This window comes from Musa acuminata, chromosome BXJ1-3, assembly GCF_036884655.1.
Source record: "Musa acuminata AAA Group cultivar baxijiao chromosome BXJ1-3, Cavendish_Baxijiao_AAA, whole genome shotgun sequence".
Taxonomy (NCBI): domain Eukaryota; kingdom Viridiplantae; phylum Streptophyta; class Magnoliopsida; order Zingiberales; family Musaceae; genus Musa; species Musa acuminata.
Window position 1 is genome coordinate 4,136,840 of NC_088329.1, and position 20,170 is coordinate 4,157,009.

A 20,170-nucleotide genomic window follows, 5' to 3' on the forward strand; every position below is an offset into this window, starting at 1 on the left:
AAAAATGTAGAATAGTTGCACAAAATTATTTGTAGAGCAACATTGCAATTATGAATACAATTATTTGTGGGATAGAAATTTAGATCTACTCTGTCTGCAAAATACAAATTCACGAGAAGTGATTTCTGGTGATTGATTGATTGATTGAGTTGCCACCCAACCTTATTATTTTATTTTATTTTATTTTGATGATAATTAATTAATTAGTTAATTAATTAATTAATTTAAAAATAAAACAAATATTTTTCCTCTTCGGATTCTTTTCCTCTCTGCCTTCTGTTGCCGGCATTGGCACAGTGGCATTTTGGTAAATTTGGGGCCTTGATTCCTGGAAGGCGTTCGTCTTCTCCCTTTCCCTTCCAACACAAGTCTTCTCTTCTCTCTCTCTCTCTCTCGCTCTCGCGTCGTGGTTGCCATCGTCTGCCTCTTCTTCTTGTTCTTTTACTTGGAAGAAAAGGAGCATAATGCTGGAGAGGCCGTGCAAGGTCCGCGCGTCGGCGGATCCGAAGCCGTGGACGTCCGACGGGCGCCGTCCCTCGCCGCCGCCCCCTCCTCCCTCTTCCGCCGCCGCCGAGGCCGGGAATGGGGGAAATTTCGATCGAGTCCTCTTCAAGAACCTCGTCGAGATGGTCCCCCTCGTTGAGTCGCTCATGGTCGTCGGCCATCTTCCGCTGATCGAGCTAAAAACTTGATTTGGTTTTTTGTTCTTTTCGTTTCGATTTTTGGGTAGAGGAAGTAGGGATCACTTTGATCTCTGTTATTTGGTTGTTTCAGGATCGGAGGGCGAACTCGTCTTTTACGCGGCGGGCGTCGGTAGTCTACACACCTGCGCCATCCAATTCGAAGAAGGTACGGATGAGCATGTCGCTTCTCTTTCTGTTCGATTACCTTCTGGAAGTTTTGTCTTTTTTCCGTGTAGGAAGATGAAGATTTGATCTTTAAGAGTCGTTTCGTGTTCCTGCTGTTCTTTTCTTTTTGTTTTAGATTTGGTTAAATGTGTGGAAAATTGGTTTGAACAATGTACCTTGGTTATTGCAATTGGAGTGGAAGTAATGATGTTCTCTAATCTATTCGGCGTGATAATTTCTTGTTCTTGGTTCCTGATCCCGGCTGTGACTGATCCATTTACAATTTTGTTTTGGATAATGCTTTTGAAAGCTATTATCTTCCTCTTTGTTTGTCTTGAAGGAAAATATTGTTTCGTTTTGTACATGAGAAATTATCCACATGAAATAGGATTGCAGTGTTTTCATATGATTTTTGAGCATGCGAAATTCATAGTTAATAGTCTTTTGTGTTGCTTCGGATTCACACTTGAGAACTTTGAAGTTGCAAGGGTCCATGTCAATCATAACATTTTCCTAGCGATCGTCACTTTCTGTTCCTGTACTCTAAATCATTTAGGTCTAAATGGGGTGTGCTATAACCTTTTTTCGTCTATCATGTCGCAAAGTTCAGGCTGCTGAATCAAAAGACGGAAGAGCATCTCAAACTATTTCTGCGAAAAAGCGAAGGGATTTAGACGCTGCTCAAAGAAACGATCAAAATGGTTCTTCTGATGACTTGTCTATCTTCTCAAGAAATGTGGAAGTTGAGAATTCCCTAAAAGATAGGGAGGAGTTAAGCATATTAAGGGAACAAGTAAATGATCTACAAAGGAAGATAGTAGAGAAAGATGAATCTCTAAAATCAGCAGAGATTGAAATCAACCAGATGAAAGCAGCATGTGCATCCATTGATGAATTGAAATTTCAAATTGCAGAGAAAGATTCTTTGGCTAAATCTATTAATTCTCAGTTAAACAATGCTAAGGTAGGAAACTGATCTGAGTAATCTCCTATAATTTACTGTTCCATTATGCTGACTTGTTCTATTTGGTTCCCGCATCCTCACCAGGGGATGAGCTGCTATTTTTGTTGGTTCTACTCGAATTACTTTTAAGGAAGTTCTGCTTGTGTCAATGTTATTTCATTAAAACTATTCATCAGTATGTAGTGCCATGTATGCATAGAATCATGCGAATTTTGAATAAATAATGTTTATAGATGGGCTTCAAAGTTGTTTTATGCAGGCACTAAATGTTGTTTTGTTCTAATTTTCACCATCAACAGCATCAAACATCATTGTTGCCATTTCTTATTCTGCATCTGTATATTTGCTTTAACATAATATTAACCAAAAAAAAGATGCATTTACCATTTAGTTTGTGGTGTAATTCTTCATTCACGCTACCATTGGATGTCTAATTATTTGAAGCCCCAAGAATTGTGACTTCATGACTATATTTATTCAGACATGCGTTTTATATCTGGAGTTCCCGTTAGGAAGTAAGTAATAATGTCATTGTGACTTCTTTTTACGTTATTGAAAAATTACCGAGAAAGTTATATAGAAAATATTAGAAACATAATTATGCAAATTTCACAGACCCTTGGAAGAAGTACGATGTTTATATTCAATTGAATCAAGTTCTACCAGATATTCCTTGTAACCATATTTTTCTTGTCTCTTTATTTATTATGTCATGTGTATGTACTCAAGATTTATTGGTGAAAATAAGGTATAAAGATATCAAAGTTTTTAGCGTACAATATGTGTTTTCTAACTCAAACATAAGGACAGTTTAATGTGAAGAATTCCACTAGTACCGGTAACCGTAGGGATGTTACAAAGATGAAAATTCCCCAGGCACTGGTGACCATATAGCTGTTAGGTGGATATCATGGGTAGTGATCTCAACCAGCTGTTTGTTCTATATTGTTGGTGATATGTATTTCTGAATCATATGCACAAACATCCAGGAGCCGTATTGCATTGGAGTTTCCATCTTAAAAGTTAAGACAGGACTCACTGCATTACCTGACAACATCAAAATAATGAAAATTCTCAAAGATGGTTAAGGGAGCCCCTAAAGAGTCTAAGAATGTAAAATAATCAGCTTGAAGTCGTTCTTTAAACTCTAATTGTGTCATCAGTAGTCCTATACTCTAATTTTGTCTTATAATTCATCGTGATGTTCTTTTTGCTTGTTTGGATCTTTGTTAAATTACTGTATAAAACATTCTCTGTTGAAACTGAAGGTATTTCTGTTTTTACTACTGCATTTAATTTTAGATTTCTTAATGTTGCTGTTCATGCGTCTAATGCTATTGGTCATTGTACTTGCATGATAGTCGCCTAGGCAGTATTCTGATCTGTTATCATCCTTATGTTGACTTGGCCAGTGCATCTCAGCTGCAGGGTTCGATGACTATGAAATGCTAATAGGAACTTTTTCTTAAAGATAGCAACCTATATATTTCTGTCTCTAACTCAATATATGAAATGGGCACTTGTTGGACTAACATGATGTTGCTTGTTTCCTTTTAATCCACAGATTACTCTTGCAGACAAGCAAGCAGCATTGGAGCGACTGACCTGGGAGGCACGAATGTCTAACAGGAAAATTGAGGAACTTCAAGGGGAAATAATCTCTATGGATTATGAGATCGCTGCATTGATGCAGATTTATGAAAAATTATGTATAAACAACTCAGCTGTATTTTCTGATGACAGTCTAAGTTCATACAATTTGGAACCCCTTCCAGTTGCAGTAAGTTTGTCAACCATTCTTTTATTCTCATTATTCTTCTATTATCATTTCTTTTTCCTTGTCGTTACATTTCTGTCATGCCAAGTAACTTGGTGCTGAATATTTGAAGCAAGTAGAAAATGATGAATGTATGGAATAGCATTTTCATAACCAAAATAAGATACTGAACCAATGCTTGACTAAGCTAGTGCCATCTTAATGTTATTTCACTATAGTTTCACCATGCCAAAAACCTGTACATTTTGTAGGGCTCGATGATCTTTCACTTGCTTTAACCAAAAATATAGAGACAAAGTAGAGAGTTAAAACTAGGTTGGATATCTGACAAGGATGTCAATTATCAAACTTTGGTGATTATATCTATGGTCAATTGCTAACTTAATATTGAGGTTTAAACCACCAGTGGCATATGCATTAAAGGTAAGGTGGCATGCATCGACCATTGGGAGCTCTTTAGTATCAGGATCTTCATCTCTTGGCTGCCATAAGTTATTTTTATGATGTTTTTCTATTTTCTTTGTTCTGCATGTTATATTGACTTCCTGAATTGATCGGACATGTAAAAGAGAAATTAATTGCCTCGTTTTCTCGACACAGAATGAAATCGATGATATCGAAATAGAGAAAATGGAAGAGGCAAGAACATACTACCGTGCATCTGTTGCTGCTGCAAAAGAGAATCCAACTGAGGAGTCATTAGCTACAGCTGCTGAGGCAAGACTAAGACTTCAAGCTCTCCTAATCTAATAACCTAATAATTTTATTGTTTGCGCCTTGTGTGAACCTAAGTGAATGTTATTGTTATTCTAAAACAACTTGCTAGTAGTTTTTTGTTTCTATTCCAAAGAACATGCAAGTGCTTCAATGTTAATAATACATCTGATAGGGCAGTTGTGTTTACACTTCCATATTCGATCGCACCAAATTGTATGGTCAAATTATGCTTTGTTCATGATGTTTAGAAAGAAGAAATGATCAGCGATCTGTCATGTGACAATGTAGTCAAGGTATTCAATGTCCATGGCACGACACTTTTCGATTTTTGTTTTCCGTGGTCGTTTTGGTGTTTTCGTATTTTCTCATAGCAATATGTATAGGACAAAAAGTACTATCAATAGTCTCATTTTGATTTGTTGTTAGTGTTTTTCTTTTCAATTTCTGTTTCGTAAAACTCGTAAACATTTCTTATTGTGGGGTGTTGTGCTAAGGGAAATATAGTCTCGTTTTTGTGTCATTTTGACTTATAACCTAGCGGTATAAAATGGCATTGGGTTGAATGGAACCTTGAATTATGCAATATTTTTAGTATCCATTTTGTATTTAATGACAATACTAGATGAATGGATTTGCACTTGTCTTCAACATAAACTAGTTGTTTTGTTACTTGCAATCTTGATTATCTTTATCTTTTTCGTACGTGACTGCAGCATATTGTTTATAGATATAAATTAACTCGTCGACAAATTTTGCTTGGGTGCAATCCCAATTAAGGACGTGACAAATCAAAATGTGCTCATGTTAAACCAGTATTTTACATGGAAAACAATATATTTGGAACATTATTGAAATATCCCTTTCTCAAAATTCTTTTTGTTCTATTTTATTGTTCATTCAGCAATGAATAAATGAGAAGGCATCTGTGGATAGATTTGGAGGATCAGTATACGTTGGTGGATTTCTTTTGCCCTTTCTTTCACTTGATTCGGACATTAGATCACTTCGGGGAGCACAATTAGGGCGCAGCTTATTCATGGGACAAAAGATATTTCTCTTCAATGGAGCACATCCTTTGGCAGTTGTTCCTGCGAATCCATGATACAAACTAAATCAAAGAACAAATGTAGATAACAATTTATAGGTTACAGCATACATTCTTGACTACCAGACATTTTGCCAATCGCCATGAAATGGTTCAGATGGAATCATCAATCCGAAACCTGCTAGCACTTGGATCTCTACATCAACAAAAATATCTCTGTTTGTTTCTAGGGATACATGGACGGGAACTAAATCTTCATCCAAAAGTTGAAATGGAACTTTGAGCAACAACAACATGACGGTTCGGATTAGTAGGAATGTTCTCTAGCTTGACATCATTACTGAGTCGCATGTCTGAATTGCTTGGCTGGCAAAGTATCTGACATCCACATCCGGATCCTCGCTGAGCTCAACAAGGCATGGACGAACTGTCTGCTCCACCACCTGTGATTAGTTTTTCCAGCACTAATGAGCACAAACAAATTTTGAAGGAGATCAAAGACAAGGGAACAAATAATTGATATTCTATTAGTGCTTACGGAATGGTCAAATATGGGTATGAGTGACTGTAGGACCTTTGCCACATTGAATTTAATGTTCGGTACCCTGCAAATGCCAGAGAAATTATTAGTGCATGACAATTTAGTGCATGACAATCTCCACTAATTTGTCAATTTACCTGTCCTTTGAGGCAGTGATGATCACAGGCAATAGCTTTTGGCAAGTGCTCTCAGAACCCAAGACAGGAGCTAGAAGGGAGATTGATTGCAGAATGGTCATGCGGTGCAAATAATGGGGATTGCTTATTTTCTCCAGCAACTAGCAAAATTCAAGCAACATCAGACCCTTCAATTAACAAACTAATCATTTAAAGCATAAATGCAATTAACCTGTAACATTTTTTGCAACCAGAACCATTAGTTAATATGAAAATGTGAGCAGAAATGGTTATAACACAGTAAGAGTTGTTATTTATGCCGGCACTAACAAGGCTGCACCCTGTGTGCAAGTATCAGTATGTGTTTGACGTAAATTTCATTTAATAAATGAAAGATGAAGGCGGAGAGATCAACATTTATGTATTTTCAGTAGAGAAACACAGTTAACGAGAAAACTTCCTATTCTTTAGGGTGAAAGTTAATCAACATGTGAGAAGAATGTTTACAGGAGACTTCTTATAATATCAAGATTTGATATGGAATATAGAAGGCTTCTTATAGTAGCAAGATTTATCAAGTAGAGGCTTCTTATGCTATCAAAATTAGCGTGCATAGGATGTGATTCAAAAGAATCAAATCTTTACAGCACCAAGAGATTATAGATTTCAAAGTTTAATTTGTACCAGATATTAAAACAAAAAGTATATTGAAAACAGAACAATAAATTCATTCTCATGATATATAAAAAATCTACAAGCTATCACCCCACTGCATTAAAGTTGTATCTCCTTAAGGCCTAGCAAATAGTTTAAGCTTCAATAACTTGCAGGAATATTCTAATTCTATACGAGTTGGACTATATTCCATCAAATGACATACACTTGTGTGTTGGCATCTGTCTTAACTAATAAACTCTTAATTGGCTTCCCAGGATTTAAAACCACAAACAGTTTTCCAATGATACAACTATAAAGTCTTAGTTCACAGATAATTCCATTTAGAATAACTGCTAATATGATACATTTGCACGAGTGACACGTTAAAGCTAACAGGAGCAGTAAAGACGCAATTCTGAGCACAGCAACAGAAGCCATACCTGTGGCACTATATTCTGCATTGCCCATTCTGGGCCAAACTCTTCAGCAAGACGCTTCAAGTTATTAGCAGCTGCTTCCCGAATAGAGAAAACCTGCAAGATGATCAATATCAATACAACAACCCACAGCCATTGATGCTACGGAAAAGAGAAGGTTATATACATGGTTGTCATAGTTTTATCTTCTTTGTTCCTTAATTAAAGGCTATATGTCATGTACACCCCTGTGTACAGCTAGGAGCTGTATGCAAGTTACTAAATTAGGTCATAGAATTTGTCTTGTGAGCAAACAAACTTAGTTCACTTCTTTTTAACTTTATTGCCTTAGTGAACAAAAGTAGAACAAAAGATTCCTCTGGTGAGCGAACAAACTTAGTTCATTTCTTTTTAACTTTATTGTCTCGGTAAACAAAGGTAGAACAAAAGAACTTGCAGTCTAAGCCTAAATTCTGCACAACCAGATGGAAACTCACAGATGGTATAATAGCCAGGCACATACATGATCCAGGAATATAAGTTTGACACAACCATAATGTCTGTTGCATGTCACAGAAACATAAATTACATTCAAATACATACCCAAGATTCGATTCCCATGGAGACAAATCACGAGATTGGATACATGTATTAGATGAAAATTTTGTTTGCACTGCATGATTCTTTCAATGTTGAGAAAATGTAAATATTAGAAAATAAATATAAAGGACCTTAGCAATCATAAAGATCCATTTGAATGACATCATATCGTCAATTTAATAAAAAAGTCAGACAGGTGCCCAATTGGCTGATATATCATGTACATAATTATGAGTATACATCATATAATCAATTTAATCAAAAACTTATGTAGGTATTTTATTAGCAGATACATTATACATATAATTATGTGGACATTAGCTGATACAACATAGTGACATACACATAATTACATGAATGGATGCAAGAGTCCAAACAACCAAAAAGAGTCCAATCATCAGACGAAGTCAGAGTATTTAGAAATACTAGCTAAAGCCACTACAGAAATTCTTGTTGAATCATAATTATTAGAGTTTGAATGTGATAAAAGATAGCACACCTTATCTTCCAGCCACTGCATGCAAAGAGCACCAAGTCTATCGTTGAAAAAACCAACACCAAACTGACTGGCCAATAAAGGGATGTATTCAATTATAGCGAGTCGAACTCGCCAGTGTCTATCTTCTGCAAGCTCAACAATAGCTGGAAGCAGAGACTGCGAAAGCAGATCTATTCCAATAACCTGCTTAACATGAGGTTTCTGATCAATTGAGTTTTTTAGACGACATATTTACCATCATAAAAGCAACCAAGTTCTACTTTCAGCATGGTCTCAAACCTAAAAAGTAAGCACCAGAAGCTCAATATGTTAAATTTGAAGGTTTAAGCATAGCAATCATAACATGAAATATGAAGCATGTTAAACACATAAAATCAGAGAGCCCTGTGCCTAATCCATATGGATAGCACAAACCTTCCTGTTAGATGAAAACTACAAACTGAAGTTTAATTAACAACTTCCATCAGTGAGAGTTGAAAATATTTCTGGATCAAAAAGAAAGATGTTGCAGACTTTAACCATCCAGATTATTTTCTCTTAGTTCCTCAAGTAGAGTAATGATAAACCAAAGAATCAATACATGCTGGAGAAGAGTTAGCAATAACAGAATGTTGACCAAAACATGAAACAAGTCCCAACTACAATGAACCCATTGTTTGTCTCGGGTCTGAAATATAAATATTCCATAATAAATTTAGTTCAGCTAAAAGCTGATCATTCCATATCAAGATACCAATCATGCTTCATAATATGGTGGATGGACAATCCAAAGCAAACAAAAAAAGGCCTACTCATAGGTCATCGATAACAAAATCTACCTATCTATAAAATTCAGAGGATAATTTTGCCACTCTATCATGGACATAAGAAACTTAATTCAGATAACAGATATGCATGTAAATAATTCTGAAAAATGTAACAGAACATAAATAACAAAACATGCTCAAGATATGTTCTGGACAGAAGAATCCCAAACCAAAATATGGCCATCTGATCTTATAAATCAGGACTAACAAAAAAAAAATACATACAAGCCACACTGCAGTGGAATAAGAATCCAGCCAGATATCCTCTATAATGGTCACTTTAGTCAGCCCACTTGTATAGTTCCCCGGTCACAAATTTGCTGCTTAGTTCTATAGAAATAAATGAACTGTCCTCATGGTACTTATCACAAAAAATTCAGCAGCAATTATGCATCAATATTTACAATGTACTTTTAAGTTATTACCTGCTATAGCATCTTATGTTACCTTTTCAATGAAAATACAGTCATGTGGACTTGAACCAGTAACATGAGATGTGTTAAAGAATGCCATAACCATAATGCTTTGAAGCAAGTTTCCCACAGCATATGCTTTGTGGAGTCAGCATCTGTTTGTTTACAATGTTAATATTGAAATATACATTCTATAGACATAAGATGTTTTTATTTGCTAGCTATTATATGATCTTGATCATATGCATATTGAGTCACTATCCTGTGATCTGTTAAAAGAAATCAGCCATCCAGAAAAAAATGCAGAAGTTGTAGAAAACTGTGGTGGAATAGACACATGAGCATCAACCTAAACTTAAACAAGTCAATACTTATGGTACCACAGTGCACATCAATGATCAAACATGTAACTGAACTTAAACATTTAGATTATTGAACATATAGATGACAATATTCTAAAATAAGACTAGGTTTCAAGTACAATCTAAATAAGAATTATTCTTCTCATGATCAGGTTTATATCTACCATAGCCCCAGTTAAACTTTCCTTAAGTTATTCCTATTTTGTTAGTCTAAGTTTCTGTTCTTAGACTAGCTTGTTTAACCACATTCGTCCAGAAATGTGTGAAAACCTCACTTAACTGCCAAGGTATCCGGCAGGTGTTTTAAATCCAACCTGATATCTCCAAGTGATGACCTACTACCAACATATATAAGGTCTCGATATCTTCTGTCCTGAAAACTTTGAACTACTACTGATTAGCCCTCTGATGCAATAGGCTACCCTTTCCCAGCTTGGAACTGAATATGTACTTTGTGTAACTAAATATATATTTAGTTAGATATAAAATACCATATGTACCGTATATAACATTGAAAATGTTTTCCATTTTGATCTTCTAGGTGATCATGTTCATTAAAACAGCTGTTGTCATCTCAGCTAGCTTTACTTTGAACTGAACTTTTAGATGATGCTACAGAAACACTTGCACTCATTCAAAAAAATATAAGGCACAAGGAAATCATGCCAACCTAAATAGGCACCTACCTGATTCACTTGATCAAGCTTGCTAATAATATTGAGTCGAACATCAGGGAACTCATCTTTGAGCAGAGAGAGAAAAATTGGAAGAAGCTCCTCAATAGTTGCATCCTACAAAAATGCAAGTTAGTTAGATTGCTGACAAGAAAAAAAAAGTAAAGGATGCCAATAACTTCCAACAAAAATAGATCATGAGTCAGCAAACATATTTGATGATATGAACATGACTAGAAATTATGAAGTGAATTAACTGGTGGTAGTTCCTTCAGAACAATCATTTCCAGCATGGACAAGGCACAGCAAATAAAGTGATAAACAAAAAGAACAAAGATGACCGAAAAGTTGGCCATAGAACAATTGACTAAAATATTTTGTTAAAGTTGAATCATACAACCAGTTTCATGTGTCAGGTTATCAACAACCATAAACTAATTAAGTATAACTTTAACAGATGAATCAATGATCAAGTTAAAGAATATATCTATACAGGTAAAACACACACAAGAGAAATGAACATGATCAATTAAAATGCATTCCACTCTACATTAAAGTTTTCTTTATTTTTTCAAACGGAGGACAATTAGGTGCCAGTGACTAGACTTGAAAAAAAAAAAACATATATGCTACTTGTTTACCAAGTCAATCCACATGAATTTTAGAAACCTACTTTTAGAAAGAAAAAAAAAGAACCAAAATTGTTTAAAAAATAAGTGTAGACAAACTTAAGAACATAATAGTTTACAATCAACCAAAAGCAAAACTAAAAACGTACATCCATGCTTTCCCACCTCTAATAGCTCCTTTAACAGCTCTAAACTTATCGTTATGCGCAAGTCTATAGAAGTTATCCAACTAAGTACTAATTGTATCAACATTGATCCTAAGAACCATAGCAAAATTGAGTTAAGCAGAAAAAATTGGAAGACATGATAATATAACTGAAATTGCACTACTCAAGGCCCATTTCTTATAATTCAAATACCTTTCCCAAAACTGGAGCCATTCCCATGATAACTGAGGCCAAAGCTGAGCGCACATGCTGGGAAGAATCTGATGACAGTTCCTGCGGTAGATAGAAAGGTTACGAACTGTTAACAAACTGAACAAACTAAAATTAGTTAGAAATGTGCCAGTGAAACCTTGCATGTGTCAAATGAACACCAGCATGGGCCTAGTGAATACCTTTACACAAGGAAGTATGTGCTGAATAGCAAGGTGAGGGTTCAATATCCGGCAGAACTTTGTCACTTTTCCAGCAGCAGCTATACGCACTTCAGCCTCATTATCACGAAGAAGCCGGACATAAGCAGGCACCAAATCCGAACTTCAACAGAATAAATGCTATCTCAGAAGAAAATAAAGAAAGAATTAATTAATGTTATGAACAAATTGAGTTTCCTTTACCATGTAGGTTCTGGTCCAACAGCTTCACAAAGCTCATATAACTGATTAGCAACCATATAGCGCACACGCCAGGATTTATCCTATCCAAAAGATGGCCCATATAAATGTAAAATGATGAACAATCCTTACATGGACAAAATGTTATCCATAGTGGGAAATGTTCTACCAAATTAGTAAAGGCAAACACATCACAATAAACAAATTTGAAGAACAATGAGCAAAACAGTCTCCAAACTACATAGAGCAACAAGGAAGAAAAAACAGATGATCCTGAAACAAAGCATGTATACCTGTGAAAAATTAACAATTACTGGAAGAATATGAGCTACACAATCTTGTGGTTCAAGTAGCTTCCCAAGGGCAGCACAACCCTCAACAGCCAATAAGCGCACTGAATCTTGATCTGACATGATGATAAGTAACCAAAACATATATTAGATGACAAAGTAAAAGAATTTACCAACATACAGGTACTTCAAAGCAAAAGAATAAAATATTAGATTATGCTAGCATGTAAACTGCAATAGTAATGTAAGAAACTACATTCGGATGACTAACAAACAACTACAAATAGCTTAAATACCAGTCAGATAGGTGTGTAACACTATATTTAATCCAAACACTAATGAAAGCCCATACAGTTCAATCCCGCTCATATACCGTTTTTATTACTTTTCCAGTTATAGAGGATGTCACACGAAAGTACCGCTTGGAATATCAGTACCGAGCGGGTCTGATAAGTTGCTGAAACTGATTTTGGACAGGTCTTTTGAACCTTGAAACCAGGTACTTTTTTAAACAAGACATTCTCTCAATACAGCTATTTGTTTGTTGCCTCACACACATGAAAATATTACAGTGGAGTCACTGAACAATGATTCAAAGTCTCAAAATGCCATGACAGGGCTAGATGGTAAAACGATAACAAAAATATTATTGGTGCAATATAAAAAAGAAAATTACTACTGTATAATTTTTGTGGAAAAAATGAACAATTTTATAAGTAACTACAATTAGTAATGTCCCAGCATTCTGTCTGAGGTCAACTATGTGGATTTTTTTCTTGCATTGAATTCTGTGTAATGCAATATCTCTACTTCATTAAAGAAACCCAAATTTCCTTTTACCGTTTTTAATTTTTTTTTAGGTTTTTTTCTATTTCTCCTTACATCACTAATCTTAGTTTTTGCTTTATTAACAACGCCTTCATCAATCTCTCCTATCTGTTGATTAAATGGACAATAGTGTCACATAATCCTATATTTTATAATTTCTTCCACTAGCAAGTTGGTGAATATGTAAAACTAAGTTCATTAAAATGCTCACATGATGCTTGATCCATCAATCCAGGTTTGTCATAGTTTTAGCTAATTGTTTTACAAGTGGCTTTGTGACGAATAGGCAAGACACTTGACAGAATCAGAACTAAAATTTTCTACACCAGATCTTGGCATTAAAATGACAACTAAATTTGTAATCGATACAAGAAAAGGCTCAAGGTTCAACCAGATATGCATGATGTTGCTGGAGGAAAATAGTGGTTCTGGCGTTATCAAAGGAAATTCTAGTTATCAAATTAAAGAATAATCAGATCAATTATCAAAGGAAACAAACTGTGACACACAATGTAATAGCTTAATCTGATGTCCAACAAGTAAAAAAGAAAAGAAAGTTCAAACAAGTACAAAGGAAGTAGCTAAATTACATAAACATGGAACATTTGCATACCATCTCGTGTTAAATCCTCAAAAATAGACATGATATCAGTCTTGAGATTGTTTGCTTCAACTGTGGCAGCAAATTTCCCAAGATTTGATGCGGCAGACCTTCTAACCATAGGCATATCATCTTGACATAATTGCCCATACATAGACCGTAGCTCTGCCTTAAACAGCTCTGTCGCACTTGGGTAAGCAATATGAAACAAGCCGCAAGAGGAGACTCTAGCAGTGAACCACTCACCACCTGCTAGTCTCTGAATGAATGGGAGGATAGCATGAGAAAACACATTATATGATTAAGTAAACAACAATAAAAGAATGTGTCAGATGATAGGCAGTAGCAAAGAAAAATTCTAGTTAAGAGAGTTTTAGAAAGTATAAACATAAAGTATGAGCACCACCATTCTTGCAATATTTGTTTGTCTAACCTTGACTAAAGGAATGAACCACTCTACAATGTCACTTTCCTTCATCTGAGTTCCAATTCGACATAGAGATTCAACAGCCTTGTCTCTGACACAAGTTTCCTCCACTATACATAATGTTTCAAGTGGAGGGAGCAAGACATGAGCATATTCTACACCACCAATATATGGGACGAACACCCCCAACTCCTCAGCCATGGCAAGGAGCACCTCATCATCATCATCATTATTTTCACTTAGAAAAGGAATCAATTCTTTTCTAGTTCTTTCTTCACCAAGAGCCCGTGCTATGGTAGACAACCTACGAATGGAATTTAAGCGCAGCTGGATGTCTTCATTTTTCAACTCATCAATCAAGATAGCAATTGGATACAGTGGCTCATCGATCATAGCCATCGCAATGGAGAACCCCTTAAAGCTGCAAACAAAGGAAAATATATAATGATGGTACTGTTACACATTCATAATCGAGTCTTGGTTCATGTAAGCTAGAAAATTGTACAGGAAAGATAGTGCACAAAGTTACCTTACTGTACTATCACAGTGCACATTTAAAAATGGATAATACTTGAACAATATCTCCCAGTATATTCATGTTAGCACTACCAATTAAGACAAGAAATTTTATAGCTTAATCTTCAACATTAGCATATAATGGCCTAATTTATGCAGGATTGTCCCATAAGACTAAATTTTCCCTTTCAAGCATAAGGGTGCATGTGAACAGAATAGCTATAATTTAGCTATGACCACTCTAATGCATATCGAAACAATAATACTGCCTTTATTTAGTTAATTAACAGCATCATAGCACATAGGAAGCAAGCAAGCACTGCCCTTCCATCAATACAAAGAATAAAACCAATTTTCTTTCTTGTATCTATCAATGACATGTAACAATTATCCTTTCAGAATTTTTTTATAAAAAGAACAGTTTACAAGTAGATATTAGTAAAAACTGTTGGAATCTTGTAGTGATGGCTTCGCATGATATCGATCGATGAAGGCGCAGCGGAGAACCCTTTATACAAAGACAAAGTCATTAAGGCAGCACGGAAAGACAATGATACTCACATGGGGCGACCTGTTAAGTAATCGGTCCATCATGCAGCAAGAAAACAACGAAAACCGCGAAAAAAGTCATATTTTGGCAAAAAAGAAAAAAAAAAAAAAGGAAAAAAAACCAACGGCAACCTAGAAATCAGGAAACGAGCAAGGATATCTGCCAAACCCCAGTTTTGTACTAACCCCCCTGTTTCTAACAACACCAAAGGGGAAAAGATCCAGCGACAGTTCCCATTTCTCGAATCTGTCGTCCGTGATAGCGGTTCAACTAAATTCAAGATCTCAGATCGAAAAAGGAACGAGAGAGAGAAGGCAAGGAGCAAGGAAAGAAGGAATGCGTGCCTCGAGGGTCAGATGAAACCCTAGCTCCACTTCGCGAAGACGGAGGAGGGGAAGGCGAAAGCAGGGATCGACGTCTCGAAACCCTCGACAGGGATGTGGAATCCTCCACCGCAGGATCGGAAGACTTACGCTTCAATTCGGACGCCAAATCATTTGACGTTTCCTCGGGTCAGTAGTAAGAGCTTATTTACCGCATCAATGGATCGGGTTATCTCTTTTAGCCCAACAACGTCGGACCCAAATCAAGCCCTAAAATAAGAAGGCACCCTTTGCCTTCTCAAAATGAACACTAATGTGTTTGAACTTTAGATAGATTAAAATACCCCCAACTATTTATTTATTATCAGAGACATTTATATTTTTTTATTACAAAATAAATAAATCCTATTATATTCGTTATCCTCTAATCTTCTCAGCATGTTTGTTCCCTTATTGTCTTACCTACTATTATGTTTTCATTATATTATAAAAAAATATTTTTTGTATAATATTATCTATTTTTTATTTTTTAATTAAGATAAAAAAATATATAATTTTAAATTATATATATATATATATATATATATATATATATATATATATAAAGATCCAAGTTAGTATTATTGCACATCTCTCTGAAAATTATGTTAATTCTCTGGAAAAAAAATTATATTTGGAGGGGAATAATAGATACAAGTGTATAGCTAAATCAGTGACAGCAGCAACCAATGGGCAGCTTGACTTGACCTGCCTGGGTTTTGGTGAATACCATTCGGTGTTTGATAAAGAGAATGATATGAATTTTCAAGAACTCTTACAGTGAATTAAATCTCAGTGGACTGTCAGTCTTGATCCAAAGTTCACAGCTCATCATCTTAATAAATCACCCACTTGTAACCCTTCTCATGAAGAGGCCACTCTTCTGAAGAAGGAAGGACAGCATGTGCATCGAGTGGTTCTGCTTTTGAGTTGCTTGACTATTTTAGGGAGGCGACAATGGGATGCAGATCTGAATCAGCCTCCCTTCCTTGCCGACAATTAGGTTGATTGTCGTCCAGTTCCTGTTTAGCAGAGTAAGAATCGCCATGCACAGTCGTTGTATGCTTCTTCACGTGCAGGTAAGCTGCTGGTTGGAGGCTCTGCACTGTAATCTTCGTTCATCTTCTCTACATGCAAGAAGTCACATGCCACTGGAGGTTTATGACTGTGTTGATGAGACTTGCTTGGTCAATGTTACAGATCACACCATCCAGTGCTTGGATTCAAATTTAGGCTGGCAGAAGAGTTACTGGAGAATGTTCTGAAAGTGGTAGGTCTATTTATTCCCTTTGCCTTCCCATTTGTTGTCAGGAAAGAGAGTGTGTGCAGGACCAGAAGCCTCACATGTTCTGCAACATTGTATGTAGCTGAGGACCCTTCTTTTCCAAAAGAAAACTACTTTGTATTAAATCGGATGTGAACAGTTCAAGGGAGATGAAATCCCTGCCAAAACAGAAGTGAAAGGAGGTAGATCTCCTCTCCAGAAAAAGCAGAATGAGAAGGAGGTGGGGCACCTCTCAAAACCAATGAGACAGGAGGTGAAGCACCTCTCAAGAAAACAGAAGAGTTTTGTCTGCCAAAATTAGCTAAGTTGTGTGTAGAGTGTTGGAGTTTCTGCTGATATGGGACCATCGGATAACACTGATCGCCTTGGCATAATAGGAAATGTGATTGCGGAGGGATGCTACTGTTCTGTGAAGGTGTCACTGCTCCAAAACTTCTGTTCTTCCAAGTGTCTGTCCTTTTCCACCTGGTGAAAGATTAGTTTGCTATGTATGTAAAAACTTTCTGACATCAAAAGATCATAGAAAAGCAGATATTGGTTTGATATATATGTAACTAAATAAACTTCAAAGCAAACGCCAGATCAAGATTCGGAATGGCCTCATAAAACCTACTCATTCTGCAATTCGACAAGGTGTATACTGTATGATTCTAGTTCATGTCAGCATCAGGTCATTATGCTTGTAGAAGATAAGGTGCTATGCTGTGTTATCTACAGACAGGAGCTCAACTCCCTTCCAATGGCTCGCGAGTCGCGTGGCCAAACCCAAAGAGTGATGATGCACACAAGGGATAATATGAAACCTATGGGACCTGAAGAACCTCCATTGTCAAATGATGGAATCATTCCAACAAACTAGTGGATCCACCGTTTTGTGGCCTTGGGCTGGATTCCACTGATTCTAGTAATGCACATGAAAGAAGACAATAATAATGAAATCATAATGGAGGTTGTTGACCTTTTCTTGTCACCAACTTTGAAAACAGAGCTTCAATTATATCTTCAGCTAGACTAGGATTTTTCTGCACTAGGTTCATAGTTGCCCTCTAACTATATCTGCAGCAAATTTACAGATCAATTTCACAACCTTATCTCAGATGTAAGTTGATATGGAGAATCAAGTTCCAAAAACCAGAATCTCCATGGAAGTTTGAGGGGAGACTGGAAATCATAGGATTTCAGTAGCCTACATACATTATCTATTGCCAATTTCATTTAACTAGATGTTAGCACATCGGTCTGCTAGTGTAGTAATGATGCACATGGATGATCACTGAAGCATCACAGCTTCATGTGACCAGAAATCTTATCATTCAGCATCAGTCGAAAATTTTTGATGCAGAATGTCATAATAAAAATCCATGAAGTACTGAACGAATAGAGAAACAGAAGTCTTAGTTTGTGAAAAAAGGAAATTCCAATTTTTCCCTCTACATTCATTAGAAGGGCATGAGGAAATTTAAATATGGACTAATTCACATAGAACAGAATCTTCATGGCAAGTATTTTCATCTCGATGATCCACAACAACATATTAAATATGGTTTTATCTTTTAAATTTATGCATGTATTGTAGCATCTTTCATCAGAATATATACACTATAAACCTCAGCATAGACTATTATAAGGCCCCTGTTTCAGATGAACCATTGTCCTAGATGGTAGGTACACATCTCCCTTTTTTTTATTCATCCTTCGGGATAATCAGAAAGTAATAGATAGAAGCTATAAACGAAGTTTATGCCCTAAATGTCATTCTTTGAAACAATGCTTCTCAACAAAATTGCATCTAGAAACCTTGCAATGGAGTTTTGATGCATATCACACTTGAAAATGGATTTAGGAACTTTCAAGAAAGCAACAAATGGTTGACCTGAATAGCCCCTAGAAAGATGTTGGCAAACTGAAGTACATTAGCAGCCAAAAAGCATGAGAAATTTGTAATGGTGCTAAAGTGTTTCCAATGGACTGGCTGAAATTGAACGATGTATTTATTTGGCAGTACCCATCGAACCTCTATAGCATTCTGAAAGGAAGCTCCTTCAATTTTTAGTTGGATATTAGTGAAATAAAATATCAAGACATGATTGATGTTTGTTACATCTCAAATAATTTTTGTCGGATGCCAAAAATCAGAATTCATATAGGGAGGCTGAAATTATTAGGTGTATTGTTCTATATTTCAAGCCTTTTTCACCATGAGATCTCAATTTAGTGGTCAACATCCACAGGAATGAGGCTTTGGAGCTTACTAGTTTGATTCTTCAACTTTACAGAGCAGCTTTCTTGCCACTGTTGTTGAGCACCAAACAAACAGCCTATATAATGTTCTACAGCATCTGATCCTTGAAAATGGAAAGGGCAACATGGCATGCAACAACCATAAGATCCTTCTGGATCCAAGAAGACAAGCTGACACGGACTTAGCTGGATTTGCCTAAGTCGTGCGGCACCCTCGCGCGTCCGTCCGCAAAGGTCAGCCTCCCCGAAGCCTCCCATTGTCCCTTAGGACCACCAAAAGAGAGAACGGGTTAGAGAGAACGCCTCCAACGGGATCCACAAGCAAACATCTCCGAAAAACACTTCATAGACAATGCAAATTACAAACAGATTTTACAAGCTCTGAACAGTGGCACAACAAAGGGTAAAATGGTCCATTACAGACCGAAAAGCTCTCGCACGTGTCTACATGACACAACCTTTATTTACAAGCCTAAAGAGGCCACCAACCCAACTAAAATGGGACTATTAAGCCTTCGGCCGCCCCTTTACATGTTGTACAAGGCATGAACATGCCAATAGACACGGACATATATAAGCATTACTTCAAACACCTTGTTTAGAAGTTTGTCCGTGACATTCTCCCCCACTTATCCCTTCGACGTCCTCGTCGAAGCCTTTGTGAACACTGCAACTCTTCGCCTTTGCTGAGTCTTCAATCTTCTGCTCCAGCTGCAATGCGCCTCCTGGTTCCCAGCTGCTCTCCGCTGCTGTTTCTGAGTAGTCGAACCTTTGATCCGCCATGCTGCTTCAACTCGCCAATGACTCTGACTCTGGTGTGGGGTTGGCTGAGTTGTATTGATCCTCGTTGATTCCTGCGGATCCACCAAATGAAGAAAAAGATCATTCTTACTGCGCCAGTTTCTCAAAATTTCCACATGCTGCTTGAACTGGGTGGATGCTTGTTGGAGCTTTAACGAGCATCGCCTCACAAACTTCTGAAGTTTTGGGTCCTTCCTCCACAAAATCTGCTCATTGACTCTTCTTTCAGTTAGTTGTCACATCCAAGTAGGTTCGCATCACTTCCGCTTTCGATTGGCATTTCGTTGGGAAGTGAAGCGGACAATCTACTCTCAGTAGCACTGATCACCGTTGGCGAGGATTTGACAACTATTGTCTTCCATTATCTTCGAAGGGTCTTTGAACTTGTGCAGAGCTCCTCTGCTGGATAGATAAGAGAACTGGGGTA

At 36.7% G+C, this 20,170-nt stretch overlaps 2 protein-coding genes across 5 annotated transcripts; one reads left to right on the forward strand and one right to left on the reverse strand.

Annotated features, from left to right (window-relative positions):
* The first annotated feature begins 279 nt into the window (after positions 1-279).
* LOC135617753 (protein MICROTUBULE BINDING PROTEIN 2C-like) lies at positions 280-5,741 on the forward strand. Of its 2 annotated transcripts, XM_065118328.1 has the most exons (6): positions 280-653; positions 775-849; positions 1,459-1,812; positions 3,377-3,592; positions 4,190-4,306; positions 5,208-5,741. In XM_065118328.1, the coding sequence occupies exons 1-6, from the start codon at positions 465-467 to the stop codon at positions 5,211-5,213; spliced, it is 957 nt and encodes a 318-aa protein (XP_064974400.1). In that variant the 5' UTR covers positions 280-464; the 3' UTR covers positions 5,214-5,741. The 2 variants fall into 2 exon arrangements, with proteins under 2 accessions (XP_064974400.1, XP_064974393.1); XM_065118321.1 differs by lacking the exon at positions 5,208-5,741 and having other exon boundaries at positions 4,190-4,500.
* On the reverse strand, positions 5,416-15,570 carry LOC135617743 (serine/threonine-protein phosphatase 2A 65 kDa regulatory subunit A beta isoform-like). 3 transcript variants are annotated; one of them, XM_065118294.1, is made up of 13 exons: positions 15,399-15,566; positions 13,995-14,409; positions 13,574-13,820; positions 12,136-12,248; positions 11,846-11,925; positions 11,624-11,765; positions 11,424-11,504; positions 10,448-10,552; positions 8,181-8,363; positions 7,106-7,198; positions 6,030-6,169; positions 5,890-5,956; positions 5,416-5,794 (listed from the first exon to the last, which is right to left on the reverse strand). In XM_065118294.1, exons 2-13 carry the CDS (start codon positions 14,385-14,387, stop codon positions 5,675-5,677), a joined length of 1,764 nt encoding a protein of 587 aa, XP_064974366.1. In that variant the 5' UTR covers positions 14,388-14,409; positions 15,399-15,566; the 3' UTR covers positions 5,416-5,674. The 3 variants fall into 3 exon arrangements, with proteins under 3 accessions (XP_064974366.1, XP_064974371.1, XP_064974377.1); XM_065118299.1 differs by lacking the exon at positions 15,399-15,566 and adding an exon at positions 15,240-15,388; XM_065118305.1 differs by lacking the exon at positions 8,181-8,363 and having other exon boundaries at positions 15,399-15,570.
* Between the last annotated feature and the right edge of the window lie 4,600 nt (positions 15,571-20,170).